The following is a 13244-nucleotide window of genomic DNA, read 5'->3' on the forward strand; positions in this document are numbered from 1 at the left end:
TGCTCACGGGGCTCTTCAGCCCATGAGTGTTTGTAAAAACAAGAGGAAACCACAGAGATTTCCATACCCAACCAGTTCATTTACAGATGGGGAAACTGAGACCCGTATTAAGTTCCTTGCCTGGGATTAAAGAGCAAATTAGTAAGGCACTGACCCCACCTCCAGATTCTGAGTCCACTGTATGTTTTCACTGTGCTGTGCATTTTTTCCCTGTGGCTCTCCCAGCTTTTCCATAGTGCTGGTCCAGCAAATGTTTGTAACTTCCGATAATAGCAGTGCTATAGACTGAATATTTGTGTCACCTCAGAATTCGTATGTTGAGGGGGCTGGCCTGGTGGCGCAGTGGTTAAGTGAGCGCCTTCCGCTTTGGCAGCCTGGGGTTCACCGGTTCAGATCCCGGATGGGGACATGGCACTGCTCAGCAAGCCATGCTGTGGTAGGCATCCCACATATAAAGTAGAGGAAGATGGGCACAGATGTTAGCTCAGGGCCAGTCTTCCTCAGCAAAAAGAGGAGGATTGGCAGCAGTTAGCTCAGGGCAAATCTTCCTCCAAAAAAAAAAGCATTCATATGTTGAAACCTAATCCCCAGTGTGATGGTGTTTGGAGGTGGGGCCTTTGGGAGGTGGTTATGTCATGAGGGCGGGGCCCTCATGAATGGGATCCGTGCCCTCATAAAAGAGGCTCCTGAGAGCTCCATCACGCCTTTGGCCGCGTGAGGACACAGCGAGAAAATGGCCGTCTGTGAACCAGGAAGTGGACCTTCAGCAGACACAGAATCTGCAGGCGCCTTGATCTCGGACTTCCCAGCCTCCAGAACCGTGAGAATAAATTTCTGTTGTTTATAAACCAAAAAAAAAAAAAGAACAAGAGGAACTGTTTCTGACCCACAGCTGAGTGATTGGCAGTCGGATGAGACACTGTGACTGCCTGTGGGCGCTCCTGTCCTGGGTTCCGGGGAAGAAAGATAAGGAGCAGGCTCCCCACAGACTTGGCGTTGTCCCCTAGTCCCTCACCAGGTACATAGAGCCAGAAACAGAGCGTCATAGAGAGGCACCTGGGAGGACAGGGGGCCAAACTCACGGCCAGATAGGTAAAGTGCTTGTGGTGGGGACTGTCTTGGGAGATCTGGATGCACCCCAAATGGATGCTGAGAGAGCTGGCTGCGCTGGGCGGAGGTAGCAGGCTCCTTGGTGGTGCTGAAGTGGAGCTTTCGGAGTGTGAGAGGAGCCCGGGTTTGGGAGGATGAGCAGAGAGGGCAGCAGGCAGGCAGAGCAACAGAAGAACAGTCCGTGAGGCTGGGAATGCCATCTGAGAGGCTCTGAGGGCAATGGCGAGGTGCCGAGGAGTCAGGGTGAGAGGCTGAAGCTAAGGGGAGAGAGGGAAGGACAATCCGTGATGAGCAGGGGAGGGCCTGTGAGAAGAGGGCAGCGGACCGCTGCATCCACACGTCTCGAATTAGCACCCAGTGAAGAGGAAAGAGCCAGCTCTCCTGGACTACCCATGGGACAGTGACCACGTGGCCCAAAGCCAGCCAAGGCTGGCAAGGTGGGTGGGGCAAGGTTTGTCAGAGCCGCCAGAAGTAGGTGAAGTCCAAGTCGGGGAGCGCCAGTCCTGGCCACGGAGAAGGCGAGCAGAGCAGCGTCACTCATCAGCTCGTACAGCAGCCTTGAGGCTGGAGGTCAGGAGCCAGGGATTCCAAGAACACATCAGGAAGCAAAGTGACAGGCAATATGGAGTTGGCGGGTGGGTCATGGATCACTTTCTAGGGACCAAAGTAGGCAGGGTGCCGGTATGCAGGTAGCGAACCAGACCAGGCTGGGGAACAAGGGAAAGGAATGGAGCTTGAGGCAGTGGCAGTGGCTAGAGAAGTGGGCTTCAGACTGGGCAGGGTGATTCTGTTTGAGAATCAGAATCACCCTGGCTCTGCGAGAGTTGTTTGGGTCCCAAAAGGTCATAGGAAAAGGAGAACAAACAAAATGGGCTTCTGATGTCAGAGCTGAGCTTGCTTGGATGTTGGGGGCCATTTTGATGCAAGGTATCTAAAGAATGGTGTTTTCGAGGATGCTGCAGGATCTCCAAGAGAGCATCCTTATAGGGCCCAGGGTGATGCAGCCTCAGAGAGACAGCGGTAGGGTCATTCCAAACAGCTGACCTGAGAGTCCTTAAAGTGAGGAACCAGCTTTACCAGAGGGAGTGAGCACGGGGTGAGGAGTCAGACCTACATCACCCTCTTGGCTCTGCAAGGCTATCAGCAGGGGGCCAAGGTCCTCCCGAGCGGTATGGGTATGAGCGGGCTTCTGGGACCACATTAGTGCTCAGCATTGGCCTGCCAGCCTCTGCCTCTGCTTTCTAGCACTGACTACCGATGTCATGCACCAGTCCCTCTTCATGTCGGCCCTGTCGGCCCACCCTGACCGTTCACTCTCAGTGTGCTGGGAGCAGCACTGCAAGCTCCTGCCAGGAGTGGCGGGCATCTCGGCCTCCGCAGTCACCAAGTGGACCATCGATGAGGTGAGGTGCAAGGCCCCTCCCCCTCCCTCCTCCCCTACTTTACCCTCTCATCACGCCCTGACAGGAGGGCTCAGGAAAGGCCCTCCCCAAGCAGAGCCCAACGCTGCTCCTGACACTACCTCCTGCTCACCCCTCTGCTCCATGGTCCCTCCCAGCTGCCCAGCGGGGCTGACTAAGAGCCTGTCTGATGGGCCCATCCTAGTGGATAGGGAGAGAGACATGCTGCTAGTCCAGCTGGAGATCCAGCAGGAGAGACAGGCTTCAGCCCTGGACCTCAAGAGCAAGGGACTTCACCTTGCACACCCAACAGCACAGAGACAGAAGGATTCTCTTGGGCTGATAAGAAAAAGCAACCCTGTCGTAGCCTAGAAGCCACCGTGGCCATGTAGACCCACCTCTCCTCTACACTCCCAAGCCCCTGTCCCCTTGGCAACATGTCTTTTTTGGTTTCCAAGGTCTTCAGCTTCGTTCAGACCTTGACAGGTTGTGAGGACCAAGCACAACTCTTCAAAGATGAGGTAAGGTGCAAGTGCAGAGTGGGGACAGAAGGGTCACTGTCAGAGATGGCAGGAAGCAGTGCCATCATCAGCACTGCCACCAGCTAGGGAGGGCTCTCTGTCGTCCCACCTGGATGAGACTAGTCATAGTGACCCACGTCTCTGGGAAAAATCTGGTATAGACCGAGGCCCATTTTGCAAACCCTCTGCGTTCAGACCATCCTCAAGAAGGAGAAGGCATTGTGAAGACAGGACTCCATTCACCCCTCTCCTCTCTGCCCAGACTTTTGTTTTCCAAACTTAGCTTCAACAGTACAGTCAATAAATTTAAAGTGTATTTTGAATGGCATGGATATTGCCATTTACTGCAAGGATCCTCACATACACTTAAAATCAAGACCCAAGAGCTTACCAAAGATAAGAAGCCGGAGTTGTAGATAAAAGAACCCTCACTTTAGAGACAGTTTGGTTTTGAATCCTAGTTCCGCCCAATTTGAGCTCTTTACTCTCTCTGAGTCTACATCTTCTTATCTGTAAAATGGAGATAAAATGAGTGTAATGATGGCTACCTTGCAGGACCATTGTGAGCATTAGAAATGAGGAATAGGCCGTTGTTCCAGAATGTCTGGCATAATTATGTCACTAGCATAGATATTACTATATAGCAATACTATAGAGTAATATATGAACCATGTCACTATACCAGAAGGCCTAATACAATGAGGGCTCAGTCAATACAATGGACAACTATTGTGTCGTTGTCCTTAAATAAAGAACTTTGTTATGACCCTCCTAATTTGTAGAGTTTGAAACTGGAAGGGATCTTTGAGCTTGTTTAGGTCTTCCTTACAAAGAGTCCACACATCTCCCTTCACCCAGGAAAGTCTAGTCTCGTTCCCGCCCAGGTCAGGTGCCCATAAGAAAGGACTTTGCTCCTCTTTCCCTGGAAGAATCTCTTTATCCAGGCCCAACACAGCCAGGTTCTTTGTCGGATCCTTGTGTGGTAGAGCTCCCAAACTCCTCCCCATTCTGGGTGCTTGCCTTCTGGGTTGGTAAAAGATTACCATGATATGTGTGTTCAGAGCTGTACCCCATGTTTCAGATGCCCTCTGACCAACACAGAACACACTAGGCTGTGGCTGCCCTAGATGTTTTTAGTTTTTGCTTTTAAAAAGACTATTTTTTGTAAAGCAGTTTTAGATTCACAGCAAAACTAAGAGGAAGGTACAAAGATTTTTCCATATAGCCCCCTGCCCCAACACATGCACAGCCTCCCTGTTTATCAGCATCACTCACCAGAGTGGTACATTTGTTACAGTTGATGAACCGACACCTAGATATTTTTTAATGAAGATAAAATTTACATGGGGTGAAATGCATATGTCTTGAAAATACAATTCCACAAGTTTTGTGAAATGTATACACTCTGAACCTGATACTTCAATGAAGATATCAAACATCTCCATCATACCAGAAAGTTCTTTCTTGGCCCTTTCATGAGTCCTCACCGTCATAGGCAACCACTGTTCTGATTTCTAGCGCCAAAGATTAGTTTTATCTGTCCTTGAACTTCATGTACATGGAATCATATGGTGCGTACTCTTCTGTGTCTGTCTCCTTCCACTCAGTGCAGCGTTTTTGAGGGTCATCCATGTTACTGTGTACACCAGTACTTTGTTCGTTTCTGTTGCTGAGTAGTGCTCCATTTTATGAATATCGCACAGTTTTCCTGTTAATGGACGTTTGGGTGGTTTTCTCTTCCCCTAGATTTGAGCCCTATATTTTTGTTAGCAAAACTTCAGTTTATACTTGCTTTATTATAGCCAAATCACACCAGTTTGGGGTTTATGAAAGTCCACAAGTGCCTTTTATATCAATTATCCATTATAGTCTAACCAAATTTTCCAGTGTGTTACTTGTACCACTGGCTTTTAAAAAATTAACCTAATGTAAAACTTTGCGTTTTTCCCTATTAAATGTTACCTTGTTGGTTTCATAGTCTCATTGTTTTAAATCTTGATTCTATCATCTCTGATACCAATAAGCCTGTCCAGCCTCATACAACTTGTACAGTTGATAACTAAGCCTTCTGTGTCCTCAACCAAGTATTCACCACGCATGTTTAATGAGCCGGAGCAGAACCATGTGGCGCCCATTAGGGATCGTCCTTTAGGTGACGTCAGGTCATAAAACAATGCTGTTTGAGTGCAGTTGTTCAGCCAGCTGCAGACCTACCCAAGGGTTGTAGTCTCTGGCATTCTCCACTTGTTGGGAGAAGGACTGTCTCTCCTAGGAACATCTGCGTATCTCAGTTCAGCATTGTCTGTGATAGAAAAAAGCAACCACCAAAAGTGGGGAAGGTGTGCTGGCGGGCCCCCAGCATCCCATAGAGACTCAGAGTCGAGCAGCACCTTTGTGGGGGCTGAGGATCGCTTTCTCCAGGATCTGGTCCACCTCATCAATTTCTCCAGGGAGGACCATGCTCCAGGGAGTGGGCTCTCCCTGGCTGAACTGATGCATTCCAGGCAGTCAGAGACATGGGTCAAGATTCTCTCCAGCCGAGACACAGACCAGTCCTTAGAGCGATGCTTCATGAGTTAGAGCAAAGTGGGTAGATGGTCTTACAGGTAGTCTGCTCAGTCTGGTAGTCAGCACTGACGGTCTTAAGGAAAGTCTGCCCAGTCCTCTCTTAGTCACCTTTATTGTAGCTCTTGTGTATTTTTTAATTTATTCAGCAAATAATTAATTGATGTTGACTGTGTGTCTGGCCCAGCATAAGGTAATGAGGACGCAGAAGTTCCTCCTCTCAAGGCTCCCTGTGTAGGGGAGACAGAATTGTAAATTGCTGCTTCTGGTAGAGTGTGGTAAGGGCTCTGAGAGAGGTGTGTGCCAGGTATCATGGGAGGACGGGGAGAGGCTGGCAAGCTCTGTTGACAGTGCAGCTGGGTAAACACTGGCGACCTCCTGCCCCCTGGATGTCCCTTTTTCTTGGGTTCCTTGTGGACCGTGTCTTTCTGTTGTGGCAGCGTAGAAGCCTCCTCAATCAAGTTTTGACAGTATTGATTCGGTTTTAGCTCAGCCTGTGTTAAACATTCCATGTGTGGCTCTCTAAGGATCTAATCGGGTTACCTCAATTGGGAAATTCCCTGGTCCTATCCATAGCACTGTGGGCTATTGCTTAGGGTAGGTTATTGCATTTGGCTCATCTTATCCATTTTTCTGTTGATTTCCTCTACCTTTAAGGTCAGAACATGACCTTTTTCCTGATTTTATGGCCCAAAACTCCCCATACACACCAGCACACATACAATATCTTGATGCTCTGAAATAGTCTCATTGTCTCCTTACTTAGTCCCAAATTGCTAGACCACAAACCCCAGTCTTGGCTTCGAAGAACCTAGAATCTGGTCCTTGGCAGTTACCTGGTGAGAAATGTCCAGGTCATGCACAAGAACCACACCAATGGGTTTTCTGAATAATAATAAATGAGTTTTTGTAAAAATCCATGCTGCATATTTAACTATGTCTGGGGTTCCTTTTCTTCATATTCTGAACTTTAGGATGTCAAGGCCACTTAGGGCTGCTGGTTCCAGCTCTTCCTGGACCAGGCTCTGTGATTCAGTGGAACCACTGAGAGGGGACCTCCGAGTCTAACTGGCCCAGGGTGTCTGGAATTGGGTGTTTATGCACTGACACATCTGCCTGAGCTCAGCCAAGAGGGCTCTGTAGGTCTAAGGTACTTGTCTCCCAGGACGGCCACATGGCCGATGGGTCCCCCACACAATTTTTGGCATCTGGGGCTCTTTTCCCATCAGGGAGGCACTGGAGAGACAGTGGAATGCTGGACTCTGTGGGAACTGCTCCCCCCTTGATCTCCTTGTCCGAGGTGCCGTCTGCATGGACAAGATGGGGACGTGGACTTACTCACTGAACCCAGATGCTAGACCTGGGAGGCCCATTTGCACTTGACGGGTCTTCTTAGGGTATTTGAACGGAAGTATAACTCTGATAATCTCATCAGGAACTTTTAGCTATTAGGCTTTTGTTTTCTTTCTTTGTTTTTAGAAGGTGTTTAGCCATCAGAAGTGCCAGCTTTCAGAGCTTCTTTGGTTAGTGACTAGTGAAGGACCAGGAAGCTGTTTTCTCAGAGCTGCTGGAAGGACAGATGTGGGGTTCATTGCCCCAACCCAGTTTAACCTATAAGGTTGCCAGCCTCTCTGAGAGGCATCCTGCCCGTTGCCACCCCTCAGAGACCCCTTTGTTCACCTTTTCAGTGTTTACTGAGCACCTGCCATATAGCAGGTGAGTGGCCATCTGGCGCTCCTGGAAGACAAGTGAGCGAACCCATACAGTTCCGTGGAGTCTGTTGAACTCTGCTCCAGGCAGAGTGGAAGGAGTGGGCAGCTCCGGACGTTGGGAGAAGCATTGGGCTTCAGCTGGCCGACGGAGAGAAGGGCTGCCGAGCAGGGGTGAAACAGGGCACAGAGGTCCAAGGCAGAAAACAGCCAGTGATTCGGGGAGGATCTGTAGTTCAGTCTGTGGAGCTGGATGTGGGGAGGCTCATAGGCAGGGCCAGGCTTCGGGGGCATCACCCCCTGAGCGGCAGGAATCACATGCATGGGAGCCCCTCTCCATCGTTCACAGTGGTCAAGAGCAAACGCTCTGGAATCACAGCTCCAGCACTTAAAAGCCAGCTGGATCTTGGACAAATTCCTTAGCCTTTCTGCCTCAGTTTCCCTATCTGTAAAATGAAGGTAACACTGGTACTGCTTCAAGGGGTGTTGTGAGGATTAAGTGAGTTAATATATAAAAAGTGTTCTGAGAACAGTGCCAGGCACACAAGAAACACCGTAGAAGTGTTTTATTTGCCATGATTCTTAAGGATTCGGCATAGGAAGGATGGTGCCGCCTCAAAAAAGGGGTCCCGGTACCCAGAGGAGGAGCCTCTTCAGGCTAAATGGTGGGACCAGGTCCACATGGTCCTTCTGCCCAAGCGCTCCCCAGCCCAGCCGAGCCCACCCCTCTGAGAAACAACTCCCTGTTTGCTCACCACCCCCCAACCCCCGACCCCATCCCTAGCCCCACACAACCCCCTCCCTGGCTCTCTTCATCTCATTCCCTCCTCCACAGCTGGCTTCCCTCCCTGTCCATACCCAGATACCTACCCCCTGGAATTAGCAATTATCAGCAGTTTCCATGTTTGCATCACCTATTTTTAGATGAAGTAATTTTAAGCAAATAATGTACATCATGGCGTTTCATGCTGAATACTTTAGCATGCATCTCTAAAAACTAAAGTCTTTCTCTGCATAACCACCCCATTGTTATCCCACCTAACAACTTGACAGTGACGCCTTCATATCACCTAATACCCTGGCTGTATTCAGGTTTCCCTGGTTGTGCCCAGAATATCCTTTGCAGGTGGTGTTTTTGACCCAGGATCCAAACAAGGTCCACATGCTTGGTTTGGGTTATTGTAGCTCTTCTAGAATAGTCCCCTCTCTTTTTTTTTCTTTCTTTTTTTCATAACATTGAAAAAACTCTTGCAGAATGTGCCCTTCTGGATTCATCTCATTGCTTCCTTGTGGTGTTGCTTAACTTGTTCCACTATCCCCTGTATTTCCTCTAAACTGGAAGTTAGATCCAGAGGCTTAGTTAGATTCAGATTAAATCTCTCTCTCTCTTTCTCTGTCTTCCTCCCTCTCTTCTTCCCCACCCCCTTTCTCTTGCTCTCTCACAAGAGTAGCTCACAGGTAACACTGTGCACCTCATACTGCACCACATCAGAATGCCCACAGTGTCTACTTGTCTCCTGTTGTCAGGGCTAAGATTGACCGGTGGGTTCCTTAGGGGACAGCAAGAGCAGATTTTTTGAAGCCGCTGTCAGTGAGGACTCAGAAGACGTTATGTAAATACACACTGAAATCCAGACCAGTCAGCAGAAAGAGACAAAGAGTGTGCGTGTGTGAACATGGGGGAGCCAGTAGATGTCTTTCTTTCCTTCTCTGTCCCCATGGCTGTCTTCCTTTTTTCCTTTCTCCCACCCTTCTCCTTTCTCCTTTTCCTTCCTCCTCCTGTCCCTTCCTCCTTCCCTTCCCCGTATATCCTTCACTCCAATTTTCTTTCTCCCCTCCCCACTCCCATGCACATCCTCCCTATCCTTCACTCCTTCCCCATGACCCTCCACTTTCTCCGCTTTCCGCCTCCCTCCCCCAACCCCTCAGATGATTGACGGCGAGGCCTTCCTTTTGCTGACACAGGCGGACATTGTGAAGATCATGAGCGTCAAGCTGGGCCCAGCCTTGAAGATCTATAACGCCATTCTCATGTTCAAAAATGCCGATGACACCTTAAAGTGACTGGCTCCGGGCTGGGCCCTCCTCCAGCCCAGGTGGGCCTCTGTCTGCAGCTGATGCTTCCTTCCCAACTTGAGTTCCTCATATCCCACCTGTACCCCACCACCATCTCTATCTTACCAGGGGTGGTCCTTCTTTCCGGGGCTGCTTCCTACAAGGTACGTGGGAGCAGACGGGCCCTGGGGGAGATGGAGTCCTAGCTGCCTGGTCCTGGAGCTCATCTACCACCAGGCACAGTGGTGAGGGTGTGACTGGGCTGGAGGAGCTTTACTGGTGGAGTAGGTTGAAGGGGCCCTGCCTATGGCAGCCCCACATCTCCAGCTGACTTGTTTTATCACTCTTTGGGTCTTTTTCTTAGCAGTTAAGAACAGTCTGGTAGAACGGGAGTTCTCTGATCTGAGGCCCTTTTCTCTTCGGCATCTCTCTGTGCTTTCCTTTCCTTGTCTCCTTTCCTCCTACCAGGAAGTAACCCTGCTGCAAAAGTATTTACTCAAAAACACCTCCTCCCTTTTCTGTCTGCTGGTTTTGCTGCCCTCATTCTGCTGCCTGGTTTCCTGGGCAGTGTCCCCAGCCATGGCCCAGCCAGACCCCACTGGCTCTTCCTCCTTAGATGGGTGAGCCTCAGAAACATGTTTTCATAGGATCCACTGGGAGTCTCTGACTGCCTTTCTCCCTTTTGCCCAGAATTGGGGGATTCTGAGCCGAGATGCCTTCTTAAACGTGCCTGGTTCTGGACCACGTGGCATGTTAGTGTGCCATGCCAAGTCCTATTTCCAGCACAGTGGGTGTTTAGAGCCTGTTTTACCTCTGCGGCAGAGGTTAAGGTTCCACAGGTGTTCCCCATACACCCTTCCTGTGTTGGGTGTTGGGAAGAAGCAGCCTGGCCAGCTAGGTAGCTGTGGCCAGCCCAAAGGTACATCAGACAATCTGGGGTCTTTGGCCAGAGCGGCAGCTCCAGCAGGCATGGTGGCTCCCAAAGCTGGGCATAGAATCCTTTTCTGCAGCCATGGATCTCAGCCAAGATGCTGCCGTGGGGTGAGGGCCCCGTGCCTGCCAGGCCTCCTGCCGGAGGCAGGTAGCACTCTGTCTAGCATACACACGCCGTGACATCACATTCTACCTGTCCCGTGAATGTCTTGCTCTTGAGGAGTCTTACAAAGCCCACTTGAAGTTGAGAGTTGGGAAGGTGAATTCTTCTATCTTTGAGTTCTCTGTGTCACTTAAACCTTTCTCACCACTCGCAGTCTGTCTTACACTGCCAGCTGGGAGCCTCCTGGGGCTCTGGGACTTCGACCTTTCTGTCCAAGTGAGCACCCAGCCTCCACTGAGCCACTGCCACACCTGCCTCCCAACCTGGAGGGGGTGGGGTCAGAGGCCCCACATGGAGGTAAGGAGCAACTGCCAAGCTCCAGTGGCCACAGGTGCTGAGATGGGTCTGCAGGGTGTGGAGCCAGGGGGACCTTTCTCTCGGTCATGTGATGTGTGTGTGTGCGTGTGTGTGTAGGGCACTCTCAGAAGTGTTTGACAGGGTGCAGATGTGAAACTTGGTATTGGGAAAATGTCAAGGGCTATAATTAAATATGAAGCTTTGTCTTTCCTGTAGAGGTGGGAACCCCAAAGCTCTGTTGATTCTTGCTCCAGCCCAGTTGGAGACCCTCGCTCACATGGGTGCAGACAGCTTTGCCAGGGCAGCCGTTCGGCCGCCTGAGCTGAACTCCCACAGGGCTTCAGATGTTCCTTTCCTTTCCACCCTTAGCAGCAGCTCTGAGCACAACCTTCCTGAGAGGAAGCCGAGCGGGCCGTACCTCTGGCTGGGGCTTGGGTTTACAGAGGTTGCGATGGTGCCCCCCTGGCCAAGAGTAATGAGGAGCAGGTCTGAGCCCCTCTATCTTGGTTGCTTGGGTGGTGGCAAAACTCACCAGCTCCTTGGCCTTGGCCACTCCTCTCTGAAACTGGCGAGAGATGCTCACGGGCTTTGTGGTATGAGGAGGAGGCAGCTAGTATACATAGCTGTGCTGTGGGACCTCACCACTTCTAAGAGGCGGGCCTGGTACAGCTTCGCCATGTGGATCTGCCAACCGCACTCCTAGTGCTTGCCTACGGGAAAGTCAGGATGGACTAAGGGTCTTGGAGAAAAGGACCCCCAGGCCTGCGAACTTTGAGGCCTCAGCACTTTCTGTGCCAATGTCAAACTCTCTGGAAAGAAACCAAATCATAAAAAAGGAGAAAGAAATCTGCCTTCTCTCTGCCCCACTGCCCCTTCACCCTCATCCTGTCCCCAAATGGGATCATTGCATCTTGACTGGGAGCTCAGTGAGGGGATGGAGTTGGCGCTGATGCCCAGTGCCATGTGCCCTCTGCCCTGCTCTCCAGCAGCAGGCACCACACACGCTGGGCCCACAGCCTCACCCAGCGCTTGCCCAGCCCTGGCCTAGGGCCATGAGGACATTTCTGTTTAATTTTTGAAGCAGAGAGTATGATCCCAGAGTTTGAAAATGAAGCCTGTTTGCACTTTCATTCACATGCACTTTGGTGGAGTAACGTTTTTGTACTTGCCTCGTGTGTGTGTGTGTGCGTGTGTGTGCACACATGTATGTTCTTTAAGAGACTTCTCTGGTTTAAGATAAAGTGACTCTTGAAGGAGAATGTTACAAACAAAATGTGGTGTGTTTGTCAATGTATTGAAACAACATAAATAAACTTGAACAACTGAATAATATGCAGTCAGAGTGCATTTCTATTTTGAAGGTAAAACATCCAGAAAACACAAAAGGAATATCAAATGGTGCCAGTACTGAAGAGAATAAAGCATTCTTCTTGCTGTTAGGGGTCCTAAATAACCTGATTTTTATTCTATTTTAAAGATAAGAAACAGTGAATAAAGATAAATCGATATGCTGGTCTACATTGAGAAACAGAAACAATGGGAATCCCCAGAGAACAGTGTGAAAAGGGCCTGATCCTTGACAGTTTATAAGTGGTCAAGGCAGAAAATTCAACAAAGCCTCCAGTTTTTAAAATAACTTTAAACTTTCAGGTGGGGAAATGTCAAGCTGAATGGTTAGAATTTGTTAAGGTTGCCAGAGACGGTGTGAACAGATGAGAAAGTGGCCAAAATGCCATGTTCAGTCACATCAGCCCCTTTCATGTCAATATCCTTAATTCCTTTGCCCTGCTGCTCTTCCAGACTACTTGGCTAGAAGAAAACCAACCACAGAGCTGTCCAAGAGCCCATCATCTCCACATCTTGACCAGGAACTTATCTGATTGAGCAGATTGGTGCTGTGGTTGACTGATGGTCTCTGGTGGCTTCAATGTGAACCCTCAAAACTCTCCAGGAAGTGGCTGGGTCTTTTGGGGGTTCGCTATGACTTCACTTACCATGCTCCACAAACCTCCTACCCCATTGCCTTCCCTGTTGTCTCAATAGACGTCCTCACCGTCTATGTCACAGAGAAAATGGAAGTCATCAGAAGGGATACCCCCACCTTCCTGCCATGTCATCTGCCAGTCTCCTATCCCCCCCCCCCATCCATCCTTCCTCTTTCCTGCCTATCACAGTGGAAGAGTTGATCCTTCCACTTGTCAGAAGCTAATCCTCTACCCACTACGCTGCTATAAAGGAAAAAGAAAGATAGAGAAACAAGAAAGGGCTTCAGAAATTTAAAATGTGATTGCAGAGATAAAATAGTTCAACACAAGAGTTGAAAGATAAAGTTGAGGGTATTGCCAAGAAAGTAATCTAAGAGGCAAAGATGAAAAATAGAAATGAACAAGAAAATTAGAGGCCTAGCTGGAGGTCCAATATTCACCTAATAGGAATGCCAATAAGAGAGAACAGAAAAAAAAAAAAACTATATAAAATCTTTTGAAAAAGG

The 13244-nt window shown here is 49.6% G+C and overlaps 1 protein-coding gene across 12 annotated transcripts in view; it reads left to right on the forward strand.

Annotated features, from left to right (window-relative positions):
* LOC100070683 (L3MBTL1, histone methyl-lysine binding protein) overlaps nt 1–13244 on the forward strand; it is a 68131-nt gene that overhangs the window by 26638 nt on the left and 28249 nt on the right. For 6 of the 12 annotated variants that reach the window (XM_023626597.2, XM_070247565.1, XM_070247566.1 and 3 more), the window contains 2 exons: nt 2356–2513; nt 2969–3031. In XM_023626597.2, the coding sequence (XP_023482365.1) occupies nt 2356–2513; nt 2969–3031 (221 nt within the window). Of the gene's footprint in view, nt 1–681; nt 821–2355; nt 2514–2968; nt 3032–9234; nt 12081–13244 lie in introns of those variants that run through there. The other 6 variants (XM_070247569.1, XM_070247570.1, XM_070247573.1 and 3 more) reach the window with 3 other exon arrangements.

Source organism: Equus caballus, chromosome 22, assembly GCF_041296265.1.
Source record: "Equus caballus isolate H_3958 breed thoroughbred chromosome 22, TB-T2T, whole genome shotgun sequence".
NCBI classification, from domain to species: domain Eukaryota; kingdom Metazoa; phylum Chordata; class Mammalia; order Perissodactyla; family Equidae; genus Equus; species Equus caballus.